This window comes from Strigops habroptila, chromosome 10, assembly GCF_004027225.2.
Source record: "Strigops habroptila isolate Jane chromosome 10, bStrHab1.2.pri, whole genome shotgun sequence".
NCBI lineage: Eukaryota > Metazoa > Chordata > Aves > Psittaciformes > Psittacidae > Strigops > Strigops habroptila.
This window is the reverse complement of record NC_046359.1, coordinates 1788305-1812481: the sequence shown is the minus strand read 5'-3', so window position 1 is coordinate 1812481 and position 24177 is coordinate 1788305. Positions and strand designations below refer to the sequence as shown.

General features: G+C 41.2%; 1 protein-coding gene across 3 annotated transcripts; it reads right to left on the bottom strand.

Moving 5' to 3' along the window:
- Positions 1 to 2252: 2252 nt before the first annotated feature.
- On the bottom strand, positions 2253 to 22953 carry TMEM242 (transmembrane protein 242). 3 transcript variants are annotated; one of them, XR_003993541.1, is made up of 5 exons: positions 22763 to 22953; positions 20955 to 21055; positions 17164 to 17301; positions 8633 to 8760; positions 3281 to 3366 (listed from the first exon to the last, which is right to left on the bottom strand). XR_003993541.1 is itself a non-coding variant. In XM_030499859.1 (4 exons), exons 1-4 carry the CDS (start codon positions 21514 to 21516, stop codon positions 3268 to 3270), a joined length of 351 nt encoding a protein of 116 aa, XP_030355719.1. In that variant the 5' UTR covers positions 21517 to 21567; the 3' UTR covers positions 2253 to 3267. The 3 variants fall into 3 exon arrangements, 2 of the variants coding, with proteins under 2 accessions (XP_030355719.1, XP_030355718.1); XM_030499859.1 differs by lacking the exons at positions 8633 to 8760; positions 22763 to 22953 and adding an exon at positions 21504 to 21567 and having other exon boundaries at positions 2253 to 3366; XM_030499858.1 differs by lacking the exons at positions 3281 to 3366; positions 8633 to 8760 and adding an exon at positions 10849 to 10945 and having other exon boundaries at positions 22763 to 22952.
- Between the last annotated feature and the right edge of the window lie 1224 nt (positions 22954 to 24177).

Here is a 24177-nt window from a genome sequence, read left to right as displayed (position 1 = left end):
AGGTGACCTGAATTTTCTGAAACTATGAACTCTTAGAAGCCTGGTTTAAGTCAGCAGATGCCATAGGTGACAAAAATCACAGCAAAAGCCCCTGGGACATTTTTGCCAGAGTGAGCAGTGGACCAAATTAAACAAACATTTCCAGTTTGTTTCATTTGCCACCTTGTACAGCAAAGACACTGTTGCTGACTGGTGCTGTGGAGGGTCCCCTTGTAAACACGTGAATGGTGGAATAGCCTGCCCATTACTGTTTCTCAAACAACCATTTGCCATACTGATATCTTTTCATCGTTTTCCTGTTTCACTTTTTGCTTTTAAGCAAAATAGTAGTATGGAGGGAGCTCATGTATTATTAAGTATTAGCCTGCAACCTAATTTCAGGAACACACACGGCCTCCATTATTCCCATAACTAAATGTGACCAGAAAGTTAGAGAGGAATCAGTGTAAATGAAACACAGAGGTCAGCCGAAAAGTGACTTGAAACCTCACTGTGGCTAGACCACATTACCCACTTTGAATAGCACTGTTGCAAACATCCCCTTATTTTAGTGTAACTTTTTGTACAGGAAAAGTTGATAATGAAAATAAACTTCTTCCATGTTTTATTCTTACACTCCCTTGATGCAGAAAGAGAGTCAGCAATTTTTTAAATAAAAGAGAAAGCAATAGGGGAGCCACTGGACTTGCCAACTTTTTTAGTGTCACTGTCTACTTCTAGTATTTAAGTCCTGAAATTCGACTTTTTAATCTGTATTTTCTGATGTTGGTTTTTTGCCTAATTTTATTTGCTCAGTTTCAGTAACTGCATATACTATGGTATCTAGCTGCTATTGATGTACTAGCTACTTTTCCTCTTTATCTGTTCAGGATTTTGTTGTGGTTTCCAGTAACTCTTTGCCAAATATTTTCATAAAGAGAAAAAAATGAACCACCACAAAACCAGCAGAATGTTCACCAGGTGAAAAGAGCTGCACAGTGCAATAAAGAAAATCCAAGAGGTCCCATGTTTTACATGTGGATTGAGACTTGATTTACTTTCACATTATGCCTGCACTCTTCTACAGAAACCTTTATCTAGAGAAAACCCATTTCCAGCCAAAAGCACAGAATAAAGCTTGGAATAAGATGATCTATGAATTCCTCTCTCCGTGGAAGATGTTTTATGTTCAGCCTTGTGCCTCAACATGGATTTACTTGAGCACTCTGTACTTGCCCTGTGTGATTCTATTTTAAAGATTTCTGTCTTTATATAGTGTCTGTATATTTCACTGTTAGGATTTTTTGAAGAGCATCATCTGGTATGTCCATATAAATGGGCACCTCCAGATTTAATTCATCCTATCTGTTATAGGGGATTTTTTTTTTTTTAAATACTAATGCAGTTACACTGGTCCCAAGGCTAACCATTACCAGAAGGGACAGCTTTCTTGTGCCAGGACTAGCACTGTTCTAACCCTCAGAGCTCTAAAGCACTCGAAAACGATTCATTCTTATCCTGAACTGTGTTCTCATGCAGTTACCGTGCTGAGGGGAGGTAAGCAAAGGTAGAGCAACTCTTTTCAAAGGCAGCCAGCAGGCAGCTCAGGTCAGATGCTTTGTACAGTTCCAGGAGCAGCAATTCATTTTCGTGCAGTGCAGGTAACCCCCTGCCAGTCCTGTCTTTCTCCACTGACTGTACAGGAAACTTGGGATGGCTGACTTAGGTGAGTTATTTAATCCAGATAAAGACAGATGACCTGAATCCCACCCTAGAAACTAAAGGTAAGCAACCTTACGGACATCATGTGATTTGCATCTATTTAGTTCAGTTCAGTACCTGACCAGTTTTAATGACATGGCTACTTGTTAAACTAGGTAACTCAGCATTAATATGCATAAGCAATGCAGTATCACCATGCACACAAATTAACAGAAATATGAAAATAGTACCATTTTTCATGTGCATATGATGGCAGTATTCACCAAGAATTATTTAATATTGTATTACCAGCATCAAGCTATGGAAAAGATGTCAACTATTACCCTTCAGTCACTTTAAAGATATTATTTTAGTGTCATGTTTCATAAGAAAACCATACCTCTCTATTATTCATCTAACATTTAAAGCTTTTTTTTATGTTCTTTCCTAGGAATATAAAGACTTAATCATAAAAGACAGGCTTTAAGAGGACTTCATTGAATCTGACAACTGACTAATTGGACAGTGTGCAATTAATAAAAAAAAATTATAATTGAGCATTCAACAAAGGATTGTTCACTGATAGCTTTTTTTTTTTATTATTATTATTTCTGCATTTTTACAGATCTACAGTTCTGCAAATACAATGCTTGAGTAAGACATTATTCTTCTTACACCCACACTTTATGAGATTACTGCAGTGTGGAAAAGTGTCACATTGCTTCTCCAGGTAGAAGAACCACAGGAACCAGTGAAATACCAAAAAACTAGCCCAGCCCATATACTTTCTTGGCTGAAAATATTGTGTAGGGGACACGGTGTGTCTCATAATTTTACACCTTTTTCACAACTTAAGTTGCTATACAAATATAGTAGAAACTTTTATGCAAACTATCAGATTCACTATTGCAGGATCCAGTAAAAAACCTAACACTGAGAAAACAGTGCACTTGTAGAAATCTCTTCTGATGCTCTGCAAAGGAGCTCAGTAGGTCACTGCCAGCAAAGTAAACTTTCCCCCCAGACACAAAGAAATAGTTTGGTTTAGATACTTCCTCTGCTGCAAATTTAAATATCTCCTTTATTTTTAGAAAAGTGCACTGTGTGCTTTACCTTCAGGCTCAGTAACAGATCTCTTATAATGGACTTGATGTTATATTTCTAATGGGATATGTACATGTCACTGAAAGTACCGTTTTGTGTCCTAGAGAAATTTCCTAAAATTCCTATAAGACACAGGATGCGATAACAGTTTACCGAGGTTTTGTCCTTATATTTACTACTGAAGATCGATTTCATCTTTAAGTCTTCATAAAATAGAGTCTTCTTTCAAAGTGAATCCAACTTCTCTTGGGGAGTTCATTTCCTCAGAAATCAACAAGCATGCTGAAAAGTACAATACAACCTGTTTTGCTTGGTTTTGTTTTTAATTCCCTTGTTGCTAGATGTTAACTGATATTCCCAGGATCTGTGAACTCAGTAACTTGCTCACTCCAAGTTTTCTTCTCTCTTTTTCACATGGGATATTTCTGCTGCTTCAGCTCCTGTTCTTGCTGAAAAAGACATCTCCAAATGGCTCTGAGTCTTTCACTTGGATTTAAGTAAGTCTTCCCATTCAACAGTGGACTCACTATTTTTAGGAATTGCTGGAAACATTGACTGCATTTTAGTTTTTAATTCTTTCATCTATAAAAGAAATCAAAAAAAAAAGTTAACTGTTAAAAAGGAGCAAATAAAGTGGCACCATGAACCTCGGTCTTACTCCACAAAATAAGCTGTGTGAGGTAAAGAGGTAAAAAGACTTCAAAAATAACAGGAAATTAAGACTTTCCCTCTGATTATGTTGGTTCAATTAACAAAGTGACAAAAAGTATGAAAGGACCCACAACAATCCCACCTTCTAAACCACCACACTGGGGTGCCTAATTTGGACCACTTGCCTGAGTGATTCACTACTATTATATGAACACACACACACACACACACACACTTTTGTCTGGGGGAAAACTACTCGCATAGAATGTGCTCGTATTTTCACTGCAGTGTCTTTTTCTACACTGGTAATGGATTAAAGGCCCAACAGGTCTATTCAAGGATTTTAAAACAAGGATTAAAGAAAAAATACTGGTCAACTCTGACCATATGGATACAGGTGACAAAACCAGGTCTTGTTCAGATTTATACACTAGTAGGAAGGGAAACAAGATGCATAACAATATATAGGATCAAGCTTTTCTTTCACTGTTGTTAAAACAAAATGCTGTGAAAGATGAAGTTTGCTAGTTTTATATTCTGCATATCAATACATTAATACTGATTGCCAAATCTATATTTATGATAACCATTTTATCACCAATGTCTGATTCAAGAGTCCTGGCAGAACTGAAATTCAATTTTGTGAAAAATCACTTCTGTTTGAAGATAGTATTTAGATTTAGTGGATTTCTTTCTTCCAGTATTTTTACATATATTTCTATACATAATATATTTTTAAAGGATAGGAATGAAAAAATCAAATCCATGAAAATCCTGTTACACAAACAGCAGGATGTACAGGGGAAGTTTTGGACTGCTATATTTAGGAAGCTCTACAGAATCTATGACATTCGTGCAGAGGAGACAGGATGTGGTACTGAAGCACTAGATGCAATGACCTCTTGAAGACCTAATGCTGCCACAGACAGTATGGCCTGGAGAGGTTCCAGGAAATCTAGATATTCTAAAACAGCCACAAACAAGCATCTTCTCTTATATGCCCACATTTTGTGGTCATCAGGTTTATTACAAATACCTTTGGACCATTTTCTGTTCAAGTCCTGCATATGAATAATGCTGACAAAAAATGGTACTCCTTTAGAGAAATTGTGCTGGAATGCAATTATTCGAGCTACAGCTGATACAAAGAATGAAACAATTTACAAGGAAATTACTAATCCTTTACTAAAACAATAACTAACAATGATGGATGAAAGCATTTTAGATCAAGTTTTTGTGTAAAAATGCATGGGTGGTGATAATCAAATAAAAATACATATTATATAAAGTAGGAGGAAAATTCAGAGCCTAATTATCCTTTTCTTTTATACTGATTGCGTTCTTCAGTAAAAACTAATTCACTGTCTGCTTTATATTTTATTCTGATCAGATAGCTGTTTTGATAAATCATTTGGTTTTGATTTTTAAAAACCTTGGCAGTCACCCACAATTGTTCCTAAACTAATATTTTTGCTTCTTATTTAATACTAAAAAGCTGTCATGAACAGCTAGTATTTCAAAGAATAATGAACACCAGTATCAGAGCTGACATAGGAGAACAGCCCAAATTACACTAAACAATTGCTGACACTTAAATACAAGTATTTACAGTAGGAAGTGCTTTAGGAGCTTTGGCTTAGCTGTTTTTTCCAGTCATCTGTAATCAAGTTACCCCAATTCTCTGATGTGTGGAAAGTACTTGATTTACTTAACATTTTTAACTTCCCAAAGAGCGAACCAACTCTTCCCACTCTTTCACCTCATTCAAGTATTATCTGGGTATTTAGTAACACAGGAATGGTCAGATCCTAACCTGATGTACATCAGGCGGTATAGCTGGAAATAAAACATTTTACACCAGCTACTGAGCTGGTGCAATGTGATTTTTTTGGCTGTTTCTAAACTCAGACTTCTAAATGTCTTTAGTGTCAAATTTAAATGATGGACTCATAAGCCCTACAGGGCACCTCTGTTACTCCACTGAAAACACACAAAACCAAATTAAAACTAAAAGCAATTATAGAAAGCCTTCAAAAAGAGGATGATGGGTGGGGGAGCCACTGTCCTCCCTTCACTCAGAGCTCCTCTAAAGCTCACTTGCTGCTAAGCAAGTGAGAAAAAGTAAAAGCATGGAGAAGACTTTGAAAAATAACTATTCTCTGATGTAATGGAACCACATCCAAAGTTCCTATCCCTTCTCTCCCAGTGACAATGTCTGCCTGCTTAGGAACCGTTCTAGTATCAAATATCAGGCTGCTCTTAAGGTTCTTTCCAAATCTAACTATTCTATTATTCTTTCAGTCAGAGACTATCAGCTCAATATCCTGGGCCTTGACTGGCCAAACTCTATTTAATATTTTTAGGACTAAATCTGGCCTCCAAAGACACTCACACCTGGCCTCAGGGTTGTTCTTGTTGGCATTTGGTTGACATTATCAGGCATGCTGCAACTTCAGAAGAGCCTTGTAGTCAAGGAAATAATTTGTTCACTAAACACATAAATTAGCTGTCATTCAACGAATTGGGATTACCAGTGTCCAGTCACCTCTTGCAGTGTAGTGAGCTTCTTGTAGAGATGATGAATCTAGCTTTATGTTCTATTAATACTGCACACTTGAGGTACAAGAGTCAGGACCTTGCCTTTATCTGCTTTACCTCTCCAGGGACAAGCACACTTCTTGATGATGGAAATGCTGCAATTAGGAATCTGTCTTGCCTTGACTTCTCTTTTTAGTACACGTGCCACTTGGCAGGTCTCTTCTCCTCTCTCCTGGAAATCTCCTGTATTTCCTCCACGTTCCACAATACACATGCGAGTGGCCTCAAATCAACAGGCATGAATATAATTATGAAAGCTAATGTGCTGTGTACTAATTACTGAAATGTTTTGAAATAATTCACTGAAATGGCTGCCTCTTTGTAATTTACAGCAGCACTGACACTGGGGTACTCGGTTCAACTGTGAAAATGTCTTCAATTAACAGTGCAGTAAACCAAGCACTAAAAGCTGCTTGTATTTTACCTCTTTCTGCTACCTTCAGTATCACGGGCCACTCCCTCAGCTGATGCTTCTGAACCTAGTGGTATATGAATGGTTTGTAACACATCTCTTAACATTCCAGCATGCTCTGTTCCTGGAGGCAACTCTCTGAAGTGAATTGCACTCAAGTGAATTTTACTTTTTTTTTTATCACAGATATTGCAAACCTTGACGCTGTTTTTTCTTGCCAAATAAATTACAGTAACTGTTCTACCTCTGTCAGGCTTCTTTCTAAAAGGGTATCATCTACCTTACTGCATTAAATAATCTGTAATAGCTACAGATCACTGTTATTTTCTTATCTTAACCTAATGATCCTGCCTCAGATCGCAAAAATATGGGGACCTAAAAGCATCTTCCATTTAATAATCTCTTTTTAATGTACACCGTTGACAGAATGTCACACAAAAATTGGGATAGCACTATTACTGAGAGCACTTACATGGCCGTTCATATTAAAATGAATGGAAGAGGGGCTAAAAGAGTCTATTTGAATCCTAGAATGAAAGTTTTAGGAAGAAATGTTCTCTTTAATGTCTGACATTCATAATAGGCCAACCCAGATTCTAGGAATTATTAGTTTCCTATTTTAGTACTCATGCCAGTAAGAACTGCTTACATTAGCTTCCAAATGAAACAAGGTTAGATCCCCTGAACTGGAGTATCAACTGGCAGCAGAATACAGTACATACATGCCCTGTGTCCTCCTCAGCCACCTTCCCCTTCACAAGGCATGGAGATGAGATGGGCTGCCCTGGATTTAAAAGCATCAGTGAGGACTGTTCTTGCCGCCTTTTCCCAAATCTTAAAATGATTGCTGTTGCCCTTGTTAGCAGATGATTACCAAGGTCCACTGACAGAAATAGCAAGTTATTTGTAGAAAATGGCAAGTGCTGACCCCTTGCAGTACTTGAAGAGTAGAGCAAACAGCCTGCTGGCTGAAGGTGATTCTCAGTGTAAAATGGGGCACTCACTGCATGTCACCCTGTGCCGGTCTGCACGCTGACTTCTAAAATAAGCAAGGAAAATAGAGCCCTGGTTCTTATTCTTAGAACTCACACTTCATTGGCAAAGGCATTATGAATGTTCAGATTATGCAGGACTACAGGCCTATGAAGATGGCTCTCAGAGAGTCAATGCTGGCAATATACATCCTAATATTTAACTGTCTTATGCCGTACTGTCATAATACACTCTGCACAACCTGTTTGCTGATTCCAGTGTTTCAGGCTTGCATAGAGAAAAGCAGCAGCAGAATTTTGTTAAACCATCTAAAGAAGTCAAGAGCTCATATTAACCCCATACCCCATGGAGATTTACACACATGCTTAACCTTATGCAGCATTGAATGCTCTCTTCGAAATCAGCAGGCCATTTACAATGCCTAAGACTAAACAAACACATAGCCATATTTTTCCAGCAACTTATCCCTATAAATCCTCTGTAATTGGTTAAAACATGTCCTGTGCTTTTTAAAAGAAAAATAACATGAAAATAACCTAAGTGAACTTTACAGGGAGAGGGGGAGAGGATTGTCACTGTTTAGAATGAAGCTGTCACAGCTCCCAAACCATTATACATATGTAGTAGCCTCCCACAGTTACTACATATTTTGTCTCAAATTACTGGTGAACTACTGAAAGCTGTCAAGTCACCGGGGCCGGGCTGCCTCTTTTCCAATGATTGGGTCTCATGAAGAGATAAAACACATGAAATACTTTCCTCATATTACTTTTCCAAGCAGGCAGCAGCTGTGTTACCCATTCATAAATGAATGCACTCCACAAATGGGAAGATGGCTGGTCTACTTCACAAATCTCTTTTACTAGCCCCACTTTGTCTAGTTTAATTTCTGCGCAAATGTGACCTAGCTCCCAAAAGTAGGATTGTTACTGGCAGCCTGAAAGTATCTTTCTATATATCTATCATAAAAGGAAGAAGATGCCATCTCAGTAGAAAAGCCTAAAGAAAACAAAACTGTTCTAGTTTAAGGGTAGATTATTTTGAACACACAAAAAAAGGAAGTGATTAGCTAATTATGATCAATTAGAAAGACGGCTATTAATTCATATACACCAAGACGGTCATTTTGTAAACCACAATCTGAAAAAAAAAGTTCAGAGATACAGGAGTATCCTTAAAAAATTTATATATTACCATGTTGATCTTTCTGAAATTAAATGCTTAGGACTTAACTTTTTGTGGTATATGATATCTCAAAGTAGATGAAGTCAGTGTCTCATTCTCAAGCCTATTCTTACTGACTTCAGTGCTGCTGCAGCTGGCTTCAAAACAAAAGTAATGGTACAAAGTTTGGATTCTACCATCTTGTTGCAAAAGGCTTTCATGCCATGCAGAAAAACAGAGTGAAATACTTCTGAAATCACTGAGGAACACACCATTTATTTCTGCAGAATCTTACTTTCAAATCTGGATGCCTGGAAAGGACATCCACATGATTAGTCTATTATGGTGTATTAGTCATTGCTCTTTAGTCACCCTGGGCAATTTGAAAAATTAAGAAATTTAAAATTTAAAATAATTAAATATCCAAATGTATAAAGCAAGTTGGCTGATGGACCCAAAAAATCTCAGGATGAGTGTCCCAACTCTATAAACTTTTCTGTGCTGTTATTTGGATTTCTGAATTAAAAACATGAATTGTCTGCAAGCAGGCAGTTCCTGAAAAGGACAACCTCTGTAAATTCCACCCCCCCCTCCCCCTCATATGTTCAGGAATTCATTACATGTATCATCCACAAGTGAAATTTATGGCTGGGAAAAAAGCCTGAACAAACCAAAACTCTTCGAGCAACGCATAAACCTCAACGCCATGACCAGGGCTGAACTCCATGTGGAAGCCTGTCAGAGCCAGGCAGGGACAGCTGGGTGCCTCCAGGCAAGCAGAGCAGCTGGGCTCTTGAACCACAGAAGGGCAAGCCAAGCATGGCCACACCACCCCACTTAACGAAGCATGGGAAGAGCCCATGGGACCAAGAGCCAGCATGAATAATTCACACCTATCAGATAAGCTCTTATTCAGATTTCAGTTGTACACATATAGTTCACAGTTACATGCAGCTGAGAATTGAATCAATCACACCTGCTCATATGCTTATGGCGACATGGAACTGCTCCACAGGCAATTTCGGACCACGGGCTGAACATGATTTTGTTCTTTCTAGCTTCTTAACAGGCTGGTGGCAGTTAACAGCTACGAGTCCCTGCTAACACACAGCAGAGTAATCCCTCAAGACAGCTACAGTTACAGTCTTCCCATATTCCTGAGATACTTACTTACAGCTGTCCCTATTCATAAAGCAGATGTAGCATCTTTCCACTAAAATGATGACCTTATTCCTTGAATAAGCATTCTGCCTTATCAAGTATACAGTGAAGTTCATAGGTTCTTTTTTTTTCATTCTTCATGAATAAAATACTATCAGTACATATGTGTGGAGGCAAGTCTTCTCCACAACAAACTAACTAGGCAATATAAGCAGTACTGAAACCCCTGTATTAATATGAGGGGGAAGTGCTAACTTGGACTAGCACTCCATCTTCTTTTAAGCGCTTGAATTTAAGTAAGTATTGAAGAAATAAAAGGATGATAAAAAAATGGGCAGATTTGATTTATATTGAAATATATGATCATGAAATAGCAAGGAAAAGATATGTTTTTATCATGCAGTCAAACATAAGCCAGATAAGGAATAAAAACGTCATGAATAATACTTGGGTGATGATTAAATACAACTATAATTAAAAACTAATAACAACAAAAATCTAGGAATGACTCTAGAATGATTCTAGAAGTTGTACTGCTCTTATAGCAATATTTGTTCATTTATGAAATAGCATAAAAATTTCAGCCACTGCACTATGCCTATACTTGACTGAGATCTATAGATCTTAGTACTATTTACAGATGCCAAACCCAATAATTTTTTAAGACTGTGTCTCCATGTTCTCGTTTTAATTTTAATATATTTTAATGAATCCATCCTTAAAGCAAATACTACTTTGTATTTATACCGTACCTATGACTGTATTCTCACGAAATTATATTAAGTATCTCTCAAAATAAGCAGGGGAATGATATTCTTTTGATGCTTAAAATGGTCATTTGGAGGTTAGATTTCCTCTACAGAAAAGCAGCCCCCCTAGGAAATGTCCTTACCAACAACGTCATGGCCAGCCTATATTGTCTGTATTGGTTTTAATTGTTTTAGATGTCTCTTTACAGCTGCAAAGTTTTTTTAGACTGTTAATATTTTACAAAAGATCAATGAAACCCAGGATATATCATTAGAATTCAGCAGAAAACTGACAAACTAATGTTTTCTAACTGTATTAGTGACAAATCGCTGGGCAATTCTTCTCACTGTTTCTCCAGCTTTCCATGGAACAGACATGGAAGCAACAGTCAGAACCTCACAAACCTTCATATGAATCACCCTGGCCCTTTTCCTACGGGAGAAAGAACACTTTTATTTCTGAGGAAATAAAACCTGATTTACTGAGGGCATGAAGAGCAAAAGGGCTTTTAAAGCATCATTTATCTTGTTTGTTAATTGTTGCATGCTTCAGTCTACTAGGGCTGAGGGGCATTGTTCTGCCTTTAACAGAAGGCTTGTAATTGCTGACAGTTTAAAAAAAAAGACAAAAAACCCCATCAGGTACTCATAGGTATGTTTTAATACCTGTCAAGTATTCTATAGCTGCAAGTTTCATTAAAAACAAAACCCTGCTTATTTAAAACAAGGGTTTACAACTCAACTGTAACTTCCAGAAAATTGCAAAATTAAGATTTTTCCAAGCAACAAAAAGGTATGGTGCATCATAACATTTGTAGAATAGGTAAATTAAATAAGAAAAGTTTAATTTTTGGAAAATTCCACAAAAATACTTGGTTAGATGAACTGTAACAGCGGGTTTAAGATCATTTTTGTTACTTTAAAAATTTTTTTTCAGTGAAACACCATTTATTCTTCAATTGAAAATTTGAAACCTCATTGAGCATTTCATATGAAGAATATTGAAACAGGATGTTTAAACTACTATTCAACTTAAAAGAAAAAAAAAGTTAAATTGGCCAAACCCATTCTTCTCTACAAAATTTTTTTCAATACCTCTGTGTTTTCCATCAGCAACAGTCGGCCCACTGCACCAGGAGCGTGTAGCTAGAGGGTTCCGAGGTTGCAAGCTCAAAACCATAGAAGATAGTGTCATAGAACATGATGTGGAAGTTGTTAAATAGCAAATACACTCAATTAAAAGGGTGTAGCCATTTTGTTTCAAGCCAGATGTCAATTATTAAGCTTATGCTTAACATTGCACATGACCTTCTACTTTACAAAGTGTCTCAGAGAAGGCAGCTGTGGGTGTGCCTGGATGAGCCCTGGGCTGGGATCCGGAGTGCTCTTTGGAAGCAAATCTCCCAGTTGCCCTCTTTACTGGGCATGGGTTTGTGCACTGCTGAACAGTTTCAAAACACATGAACTGCATTTCTTTAGGGTGACGCAAAGCAGAAGAGACATTCCAGGAGTGCACATAACCTACTCCAGCTGCAGGCAGGCACGCAAGCCATGGGGCAAGGCCAGAGGCAGCCCAAGTTTTAAAAATCCCTCAGCATGTTTGCAGGTGTCAGGTCCTCAGTCCCAATTGCTCCACTGCCCCAGCGCTGCTGGTCAGTGATACTTGCTAATACAGACAGAGGTTCTATGCTCAGAGGTAATCAAAGGTAGACTGACTTTAAATATTTTCCTAAGAGACTCCAGGAAACAAATTTAAAAAGTCTGACTACTACTGACAGCTGGTTAATTTCTGCAAGAGGAACAATGTAAAAGTAGATAACCACCATCTCACAGGCTCTGAAAACAACAATTTCTCTTTTACATTACTGAAAAATAGGACTTAAACCATTATCAAACCAAGTCCTCGCTGATCCATCACTTCTCTGTTTAAGATTAAGAGCTGACTGGAATTTAGTAGAGTTTATTCCTTACCAGCCTGTCCTCAGAATACAACAGTGGTAACTGCAGCCAGGGGATATTAACAACCCAACCTGAGACAGCAAAAAGTCTTTTATATCCCTTACCAAGACAGAAGGACCAGTTACCTACTATCACCCCTGGGTTTTCACGCTGGCATAAAATCCAGCAGCCTGTAAAGCTACAGGGAACCACCTTTAACAATAAAGCCATTTAAGACCTGGAAGTAGGCATTGTCACAGCACTGTATTAAAAAACAATAAACCACAAAGATTAAATAAAAATCTCATATCACCAAAGCTGGTGCAGCGTCTCAGTGTCTGGCACAAATGTTAGTTACAACTTGCTTCTACGACAAACACAGGCTGTCTCAGAAGGTGTAAGGATGACATGTACTGAACTGCAGCTTCGGTTTCCTTCCACGACACAAACTGCTGAGCAACCGCGATGCTGCTTCGGAATGACGACACAGATTAATTACAGCAACTATGACTCATCAAGTTTGCTCTTGTTCTTTCATCTCTTTGTAAGTAGTAACAAGATCGTTTAAACAGTCACAAAGCTTAGGGTAATACATGTTTTTATCAATCACTCACTGTCCTGTTGGTAATTCATGCTCGTAGGAAACACATCCCTGAATCTTAAAAATCACAGCATTTTGGTAACGATACCATGCAAAACTACTCTTCAGGGCTCCAACTAACGGCAACACCATTGGCTACTAGTACACTAATGCACCCCCCGCTCGTTACAAAACGATTAAAGACGTCATAAGATGATTAAACCCGCTCATCCCGTCAGCGTGAGCAATAACCGGGGCCGTTTCCCGCGGAGGCTGTGCCTGCGCTGCCACTCCCGCCGAGGCCAGGTGGGGTCGCTGCGGGGCAGCAGAGACCATCCCTGCCTTCCCCCGCCCCGGGCATAGAACTGACAGGCGCTCCGCAAGGACAAACCACACGGGATTTTCCTCTTCCTCCCCCAAATAGTGGGGAGGAATATAACAATGATAGCAGCAGCTGGCTGTGCTAGTTCTGCCCTCTCAGGTGTGCGGGAGGCGCTCACCGCCTCCGGCGGACACAAGTACGATCACAACAGTTCTACTGCAGAAAAGCGAAGGTAAAGGATTAGGGCAATTCTGCCAGAGCAAACGAATAGTTCGTCACTTCAAAGCAGCGCAGGGGTAACTGGAGCAGAGTTCAAAGCACAAAAAGCGCCAAGCACAGCTTTCACTGCACTTCAAATTAACAAGCAAGCTTTGCTGTCCCCCTCCTGTAAACCCAGCGGCAGCCAGCCAGGCAGGAGGGGAACTGCTCAGTAGCTTTCCTGGCCAGAGCAGCTATGCTTCAACATCTCCAAGTTCTCTTACTCCTTTCGGTCTGGCTCCTGCCAAACCATCACGGTTGATTGTCCTGAATTTTTATTTTATATATGCAGCTTCTTGTATTTTACTCCTGGAGATGACAGGAGGCACTAAACAACACTTAGCAACTCAGTCTTACTTGACTCAGAACTCCCCTCCAAACTCTGTAAGTGAAAGTCAGTCCTTTACTCACTATTATCTCACCAAGACAGTCACAGGGACAGAGTTGGCCATGGATTTCAGAACACGCTGGAGTTGATGTACTAAGGGTAACAGAAGCAGCTTTCTTGTTTGCAAAATGAAACATCTGCAGTGCTTACAATTAGAGTTTTATTATCCTTAATGATTTAATATAGAGAGAAGCAATTTAATCTCGAGAGACTGTATTAGCTGTCAGTAATGTTATCAATATTACCAGTAGCTCTTAAACAAATTAAGCTGCTGCCCAGCAGGGCCAGATCACTAATCAGCAGGTCCCAAAGGCAGCTGGCTACCATTACAGGCACAAGGTGAAGAGGCTGGGCAGAACCTTTTCTTCTCTTTGCCCAGCTGCCAAAGCTTTAGTTATTAAGTTCAAACAGATTCCTGGCATCAAAACGAGTCAAGTCTCCCCTCAGGTCACATGCAGTATAATACTTTCAGAGACTGAAGCCTATCTTAAACACACAGCTTTGAAATGCTGATACCAGGTTTGAAATTGTAACTTGAACTTCTACAGGTATTGGGGAACCTACACGTACTACAGAGCAAACGAACTCGCAGCACTTGACCACACTGAAGACTTGAGATGTTTTTATCCAGGTAAATCTGTAGGAGCCTCTTTTTAAAATGTTTAACTAAAATTAGAATGTTCATTTGAAAATGTTGAGCTTACTATAAAATCCATCGTGTCTTCCGTGGTTTCAACAGTTTGTATGTAAAGAAACTTCTTTTCACTCAGTGATAACTTCAGTAAAGAGTTTCCTACAAATAACATTTAATTCATTTTTGTGGTTATCTAATAATTATTAGACACAACATATGCATCTAATATGTGTTCTTAAAAAACAATAGTTCATTAATTTATTAGCTCTGCTTACATGATGGCAATTAAGAATTTTCAAAAGCACCACAATGTTCCACTGAAATAGGAAAATAAACTGCCCTTCTTAAAATGAGCATATGTTTAAGAGTCCAGAACTAATGATGTACTAGCCAGTTTATAATCCTTATTTAATCTCAATTTAGGAAAATGATATTTAAGCACAAAAAATACTGCCTTTCAACAGCCAGTGTTTGCTCCTGAGTGTTATGTTAAAGCAGTATGCAAAGTGTCGAAACCAATCAAAAATCAAAGCTGACTTATTCTAGAAATGTATTTTAATGCCAATGAGCCTCTTTGCTTTGGTCAGAATATTGCATTTTTAACACACTACTGCTTTTGTACCTCCAGAAATTTTCAACATGTTTATATTTGATTTTAACAGATAGTAAACCAGGAAAAATGTATGTGTCACAGGAAACGTACATATTGCTAATTTTTGATTTTGCAATAATGAATAGCACTATTGTACATGTTTCCTTTCTGCAGTGGGAATTCAAAAGTCTATACTGAATGCAGTAAATATGTCAGTGGAGAGTAGAGAGCTGTTCAAAATCCTGTGCAGAGACAGTCTCTTGACAGGAATCTGCTTCCTTCAGCATCTGCAGTTCTCACTGTCCACTACAGTGAAACCTAAGTACCCTGCAACAGAAACCAATGACAACCAATGCTAGAGAATCTTCAAATACAGTTTTCCACAACTCCTTTCAACGCTAACACAACACAGAATACAATAAGGTGCATCTTCCTGCGTAGGAACTCCCAATGAGTATTTAAAATGCCCTGCAGTGCGCTGTATGTTTCTGACACAAGACCCCATTGCTGTCAGGTAACCAGAAGCCCCATCAGTCTCTGACACATCATGGGGCTTGGCCATCTCAAGCTTACATGGATGTTCTCAAGCAAAGCAGCCTCACAGGGAAACCAGGCAACTGTGGGTCTAGGCCAATACTTCTTAAGGAAGTAAAAATTAAGCTGAGAAACAGCTAATGTAAATTGCAGACTAGGGTCAGACTCTGCTGTCCTTTGGCAGGAACCCAAGTACTCTGACAGAATGAAAATAAGAATTGGCAGCATAGTGTGAAATGGATCCTTTTAGCTGGTGATATAACTGACAAAACTGAGTAGCTCAGCATGCAGAGTATAAACTGGTACTCCCACTCTTCCTCCCCTTCTCTGCTATTCCATGGCAGCCTCACAAGGAGGACTTGAGTTGAAATGTGTTGTAGCTGCCTCCTATGCCCTGCTATGCTTTTTTGTTGTTCTGCCTTCCTTTCTGGCTCCTATTGAGAATCAACACTGGAAACTGTTGGAATGGGGAGGAAGGAATGAGGGACTGTGTAGTCCTGTATGTTGGGACCCAAACCATGATCTACAGGATACATCAGTAGAATAAACAAGAAATGAGAACCTGAATAAAGGCATTAATGAGAACAGTACTGGGATGAAGTAGTATCTTCCTCCTTCTAGTTTTGGGAGACACTGCTGAACATTTAAATAATTCGCCATGGAAGGTAAAGGAAGTCTATTCATTCCTAGTTCTAGGATGCAGACAGCTCTGCCAAACTTAGAGCTGCACGGGACTCTTTAAGTCATGGCTCATTACTAGGGGCAAACAAAAATGATTACATGAACTTCAGTGTTTGCACTCCACACTGTGAAACACTGGAACATAAGCAATTTACTAAAAATAGCCTTAACCTCGTGGGACATACAGCTGCTTCCTGAGTTTCTTTGCCTTGACGTGGCATGTCATGGACCACCACTCTACCACACATGAAACTCAATCTTCTGCCCTCTTGACCCTTCCAGAAACACACTAGAAAGCAAGCTGGTTTCCTCTCAGTTTTTTGTATGTCCCCAGTGCCCTGACTCAAAAAAACGGAATTTGGACAAATAAACTGATTGCTGTAAAGTTAGGATTCAGGGGGTAGCCTTCAATTCAATAAGCAAAGAATATAGAAAGTTTGTAGCTACTATTTTAGTCTCCAAATAGAACATTGGCTCTTTTGTGAAGTATCTGAAACATTTGTGCAAATAAACATAAGCAGGACAAAACTGTTCCCACCCTCAAATTTTCTCCTCCCACAGTGTCCCCTTTTTCGCCTTTTGCTGTGTGCACACACTCTACTTAGCCACTCTATGCGTGGTGAATAAAGGTGTGACTCCCAGGCTGAAGCATATAGAGATGCCACCCCAAGATGCATTACCCAGGAAAAATACAGCATTTGAGGGGACTGTACTTGCTACTCACACTGTGCACACCCAGCGCCTTCCAGATGGCAAAACTTAGCAGTCCAACTCCGCACCACGCATAGAGCGAACCCCATCCCAGGGCTCGTAAGGCCAGTGACGAACCACTCTCTGGTAATGTAGCTGTGGCAGTAATCCCCTAGAACCAAAAATAAAAGTGATTAAGCCAAAGTGAACAATAACGGGGCGGGGGGGGGTGTGGAATAAAAAGAACTAAAAATGTTAACTTAGTCATCTAGAATTTTTCCCAACTTGCCAGCTGTACTGGTGTTATGACTGCCAGCAGACCCAAAGAGCCAAGCAAGGAGGTGGATGAGCTGGCTTCCCACAAGAAACAGCTTTCATGGTTGCCAGTACCACCTGGGTATGATTTTTATTACCCAGAAATGCTGAAGTCAACTGTTTCATGGGCACAAGAATCTGACACTCAGCTATCCCACCAGCCAAAATATAAACTGAATCAAAACCAGTCACAAGCCCTTATGCCAGTGATGTCAGAACATAATCACTGTACACCACTGATTTTGGTACTTGTTCTTAGTGGGGTATGGGAGGGGCAACCACAGGCCTACAGGTGGTTCAACTGCATCTTCTTCATCTGCAGTCCCAAAACAGCAAATTAGGAAACCGGAGGAACCTGAGCAGGTTTTAGCTGGACACAGAGAGGGTATAACAGTGACCGAGATTTGAAGGGGCTACAACTTGGAAGGAGCTCTGGAAACTATTTGGTAGTAGTATTTAAAATTATAGGAAACTACAGTACTAGTATTTAAAGTTTTGTGAAGAGCAACCAACCATGCTGAACCCATCCCCCTGCAGAATCCACCAAGCGGCAACATAGAAAATGCTCTGCAGGCTCCATACCTCTCATTTTTGACAGAAATAGGAGTAGGCGGTTTTAACCAGTTGTTAAGATAGGGCTGCAGAAGAGTCTGCCATGAGACACGTCCTGAAAACACAAAACGCTGTCCCTTGGAAAGGCCACCTCAGGCCAAGAGGAATGGAGCCTCAGCCATGAGGGGGTCACAACCATGAGGAAACCTTCTCTGTCACAGCACATTGCAGCTACCAAGTGCATAAGCCACATGCTGGCTGACATGAACCAATTCACTGTTCACCAGCTGTTTTAATCTCACAATGCCCACCTTGCTGTACTTATTTGGTATAGGACAGCTTCAGTCTGTGTAGCCCACAACAGCAGCAAGTCGGACATAATCCTATTGCTTATAGTGGGTAAATGTCAGCAAAAGGGTTTGTTTTCCTTCCACAAAGGATCACTGTTCAATTCTTCACATAGAAACACAGATTTCAGTTGGTAACTGTTAAAGATGGTCACCTATGGTCCTTACACAACTGAACAGTCCTACTTACTTGCTGGGTATCTCAGGATAAAAAAACAGAGCTAAACATAAATGAGCTTGCAAGCATACAAATATATTCAATAAGGAATTATTTATAGTCTAAAATACTGAAAAGTAAAATTAACTTGAGGATCAAAAAAAATTTCCTCCAAAGCATGCCAAAGAGCTGCATTTTTCTATTCATTACAAAAAGTGGGGGGAAAAAAATCTTTTGCATTCTTGCTTTAAAAGACTGCAATTTTTTAATGGCTCATTTTCTTCTTTGGTATAATTAAATATCTGCAGTGTCTATCACTATGGTATTTGGTCAGTGAAATAGTACCAGTGGGGTTTTTTTCCCTCTTGGCTTTGTATTTATCAAAATGTTAAAACGATCCTCAGACAGTCCTCAGCATTAACACTTTTTCTTAGGAGTTAGCTATAGGCACAGCTGCCCAAGGACAAACACACACTTGCAAAGGGCACAAGCAAAATGCATCTTGATCCTTATATATTGTGATTTGGACATCCCAAAGTGGAAACTGTTAACAAAACCACACTCTATAAGCATACACATACACGAACAAGGACACAAACAGGAGAGATCTGTAGTCACACTATTATACTAGGTCCTATTAATTTCATTACCACAGCTAATGAACTTCCGTAACTCTTTCAGCAGAGACTGCCTTGAGTAGATTTAAAATGCTGATGATTGTTTCTGACATTTTTCCTGCTTCCGTAGTCTAACAACATGTAGAAAAATTTCTCCCATTTGGAAGATGGGAAATGAATGGACAAAAATATCCTCTACACAGCATCTTTAAATAGGAGCCATTATCTGTGAAAATTGCTGGGGAAAAAAAATAAAGCACGCCTGAATACTATTTAAATGCTTGACTGCCCCAGAAAAATAGTGGTAAGTGGAAACAATTGATTTGTTTTTACTGACAGCGTTCAGTCACAGGCTGATTCCTCAGGGTACACTGAGAAGGAATTCTGTGAAGAAGACAGTTTATTATATGATGATCAGATGTGCTGTTCAGGGCATCAAGAAAGCTGATTAATGAAATGCTATACAAGTTTAAAAGACAACAGCAGCATGGAAGAAAAAGATGTCACCAACAAAAGAACATTTTTAAGAGAACTGAGTTTTATTCATGAGCCCATTATTCTATGCACAGATTGTTTTCACTATTGCTCCTTTTTTTTTTTTTTTTTTTTAAAGCAACACTTTAAAAACAAGCTATTGAACAATACTTGAGTCTTTCTAAAAACCAGGCCAGGAAAATATAGGGCAGAATTAGTTGATTACCAAAACATATGCTTTCCACCCTCCCCTCCCTTTTTTTTTTTCTGGAGGATATAAGCAGGAAGCAGAGAAGGAGAAATAACAGTGTTTTTTTCAGACACAAGCCTCAATCCTGTAACTATCCCCTAGTGGGTAAGAGTGTGTCTAAAAGGAACAGTGCCTAAAATAAATAGTGTGTTCAACTGTTTTGGTTGATTATACTCCGCACGTTCACTGTTTTGTATGACCTAATCCATAGTAAAATTCAGCACCTGGTAAAACTGGACACAAGAAAGTTGCTGCATCTGAGCATTTAATTATAACACCACCTCCAGTAATTTCTTAACTGAAGATCTCTGCAGTGGTTCATCGCTGAACAGGAATACATAATCTCAGTTTCAGGTCAATTTGGAGGCCAGTCCTACATAAGCTCGTATTTACTTTACCTCACTACCATGGAGGAGATACAGTAGGTGCAATTTCAGCTTTATCTCTTGCCACTAACACTGATGCTACTCTACAAGAGTAATTGCTGGCTTTGCTTTGCAGTCTTTTTCTTCGCAATGCTCAGGTAAATCCTGTTAGCAATTGCATGAGATTAGATTATTTTTGGCCATCAGATTTCACAGTACCAAGCCACTGCTCACTTCATCAGTCCCTTTACACAGTGGGAAGGGAGCGGAGAGCCTGAATTTTGACTAAATTATTTCCCTTCCATATTCCACATTTTACAGGCTTTCTACCTCCTCATTCACATCCTTACCGCAGTTACCTCACTTCCCGATTCACCGCAGCTTTGTGAGACCACATGGTGAACTGGACCACTGAGGTGATACAGGCTCATGACTGAAGTGTGTTAAGACAGCGTGCAATCAAGACAGGCCATCAATTCCTTTCCATTACACAGCAGCAGTATGATTCCAGCAAACAGCGTAAGCTTTATGTATGTCAGATAGTCTCAAGTACTGAAGTATTTAGCAGTGCCAACTCTGAATGGATTTTAAAGTTAATCCTACCCCTACCACCTTCCATTAAGTCCAGTGCTCTTACCATCAATTTTTGTACAACCAAACTCCACATGTATCAACATTTCTATAAAGCGTCTGATGCACTCTTATTTCCTGCATATGACAATTGGAAGACAGTTTAAAAGGAACAAACCTTACTGAACCAGTCTGGGTTCTTCTTTTTTGCCATGGCAAGCGTGGTGCCAAAACCTGCTATCATTCCTGCAGTAGCAACGGTACCTAGAAAAATTCCACCTGCCAAGAAAAGTTTAAGAAATAAAAATTAAGGTTTTGATTCTTAAGGGGAGGAAAAAAAGCCCAACCAAACCACAAACCCAAACCTGTTCGGAAAATAAAATCTGAAAAATTAAGATCTGTCAGCACATGCCGAAGGGAAAGGCACAGTTGTCTACATTGTTTACATTAACCCAATATGGCAAGAAAGCCAGACAGAGTATTGATTCTATGAATAACAGCGTTTTGAAAACTAATGGCGAGTGTATTTTCAAGCCAAACACACAAACACAAATCATTCAAACGCCATGATGCCTTTCCACGGTACTTCAGAATTTCTCCACTCAAGCCGGGCTACTAAAATTCTCTTGTTCTGTAGCTATGCCTCACCCTTCCGCAAAAGGAAGACGTAATTGGTTTTGTTGCATGACTTGTTATTTTAAATGGCCACCTGAAAATCCACCAGTACCTCTGCAGACCATTCCATCAGCAACACTTGTTCTTCAGCTTTTTTTGGTTAATGTTCTAATGCTCTATTAAAAAAAAAAAAAAAAAAAAGACGTAACTAGCAGTTTTCCCAAGACAGAAAGGATTCCTCACTTTTCAGTTCTGCCAGAACGTTTCCAAAGTCATTTGGGGTCCCTTGATCCCTTCTGGTTCTTGTGTCATGGGCACGTGTAGCTGTACCCGCCCAGTTTTAAGAAAAGGACTTGTTACAAAGACTGAGTGCACTCCTCAAAACCACCTGAGTCACAGTAAAATTGAAAAAATTGGGGTGTGGGCTGTGCACAAGTTCTTCCTTTGCAGCTATTGGTACCCGGCCTGTTCTTCCTTTCCCAATACGTTAGGTAGTTACAAAAATGGCCGGAATAGGAAGGAGGAAGCAAACGCGTTTGCGTGGGGCTGCACTGTTTAACCCTCGTGCTGTTGCCGTGCAGGATCCCGCGGTGCTCCTGCCCCTGCAACCCGGGAAGCGCCTCCGCTGCCCGGCAGCGCCAGGACCCCACACGTGGGCGGGCGCAGCTCCGGCCCCCGCTCCGCCAGGGGGCGCCGGCAGCCCGCGCAGCGCAGCGCAGCGCAGCGCCCCCGGCGATGACGGCGGCGGTGAGCGCCGGTGTGCCCGCTCCGCAGGTGCGTGCGACCGCGGGGAGCCGCGCTGTGCCCCGCCTCAGCCGCCCCGCGGCGGCCCAGCCCGGGAGACCCGGCCGTTTTGGCGCGGAAAGTTTGCCTTGCGGGGCCCGCGGCGCCGCCTGTAAGCCCGTACAAGCCGCCTCTTTCCCAACGGCTCCCGACTCCCTCAGGCCCCGCCGCGGAACTGCGGGGTGAGGGAGGCAGGCGGCTCCTCTCCGTGGCTCCCGACCCCGGCTCGGAGTCGGCCTACCCGCCCCGTTCCCCCGCAATCCGCCCAGCAGCGCCGGGGCGGCCGGCGCCTTATCACCCCGTGTCCGGTTCCCGTACCGGGGGTGGGTGGCTGAGGGGCGACAGGCGCCACCGCCGCCGAAGGGGAGGGGAAAGGCGGGTGGTGTTCTAAGGGCTTCTTCGCTGCACCCAGACCAGTTGGCCAAGGCACGGAAACGCCCTTCTCCCGGCCGCCGCCTGGGCTGTCCCTGAGGCACGGCCGGCCGGGACAAGCAGCACGGCCGGGGCGGCCGCGGGGTTCCTGCACCCGCTGCTGCTCATCCCTGACCCGTGCAGGCGTGGGGGGGGGGAGAGGAGCGCTTTCTGCACCTTTGATTAAGAAGAGCTTGTCCTGGGCCGCCGCATGGCTCCCGCCGCCCCGGGGCAGGGGCAGCTCACGCCCGGGGTCCAGCGGGCCCTCCGGGGCGTCCCTGCCGGCTGCTGCCCTCATGGCACAGGGCGCGGGAGGACGAGGAGGAGGCTGCGGGCCGCAACCCGGAAGGAAACGGAGCTGGGCCGGGACAGGCAGTCGCTTTTCCTCCTCCTCCTTCTCCTTCCCGGCCGCGCAGCCGGTCTTAGGAAGCCGCCACCCCGGGGGGGGTCTGGCTGCGGGGAGCGGGCGGGGAGCGGGCGGCGGGGCTGGGGCGCGCTTCCCCGGGCGGTGCTGGCCGGCGGCTGAGGCCGCTGCGCCTCACCTGTGAGCCCGGGCGGGAGCTTGGGCCGGGCGGCGACGGCGGGGCCCGGTACCGCGGTGCAAGAGCCCCAATAGCGCAGAGGGGAAATGGGCGAAAGTTGTCAAAGCCTCTTTTAAATCAAGGCTTTTGTCGCGGGCTCATAAGAGGGATTTTGTTTAAATCTGTGGGACAGTGACTTCACTAAACACAGCTGGGAGAGATTCTTAAATCTCATGAGTTTTACTAAGCTGTATTTCTACAAATGGTGTTGCTCTAAAGTACATCTTTTAGTTGAAAATTGTCATTCTCCCACGTATGTAAATAGTTTTTCATATACATCTAAATTCTGTCTGAATGGAATCCTAAAGTAACACTATGAGAACCATCCGTTTCTTTTTTTTGTCATGTCTGTCCCACAGTATGTGTGAGAATTAGAGAACAGTAATTCTCAGTTGCTGTTGCTGATGGATATAAATTGCTGTGCATGTCACTCTCTGGGATGTTTTCCTTTATCAAATAATATACTAACTGATCAGGACAGACAGGTAAAGTATATTTTTATTTATAACAGTCAGTACTTTAACAGGAAGCAAAGAATGTAAATAAATCCAAACCAAACGTTTCTTCCCCAGCTTCCTTCTTTGTATCTTTTCATCATCATTTATAGTCTGTATCTAAGGGGCCGACTATAGGGGCTTGGGTTGCTAGGCAAAAATTCAGTATTTTGGGAAACTTCCTGTTCACGGTACTTGTGAAAACCAATCCAAAAATGTTTCCTAATAGTCTGTGTCCTGTGTCAGTTAAACAAAATCTTACACAGTTAAGAAGCAGTTATTGCAAAAGGAGGAGGTGTTACCTCTGCTGTGTAGTTCGCCCATCATCACTGACTCAATTTTTCTCATCTGGACAGCACCTAAATGATTTCTAGTCTTCTCCCCTCCTTTAGCAAAAGCACCCCAAAACCCTCATTGTGTTTTGGAATAGCATTCGACTTTTTGTCACAAATAATAACAAAACCTCCTGGAAAAGGTTAGAAAAGGTGGTCATAGAAAAAAATGCACAGTGACAATA

Excerpts from the sequence above, each read along its gene's own strand:
- TMEM242 (XM_030499858.1), bottom strand. The coding sequence starts at position 22,883 with ATGAGGGCAGCAGCCGGCAGGGACGCCCCGGAGGGCCCGCTGGACCCC. Across the intron at positions 21,056-22,762 it reads CAAGCTCTTCTTAATCAAAG|GTGGAATTTTTCTAGGTACC; the intron begins GTGCAGAAAGCG and ends TTTTCTTGGCAG. Across the intron at positions 10,946-17,163 it reads AGGCGCTGGGTGTGCACAGT|GAAAAGGGCCAGGGTGATTC; the intron begins GTGAGTAGCAAG and ends TTTCTCCCGTAG.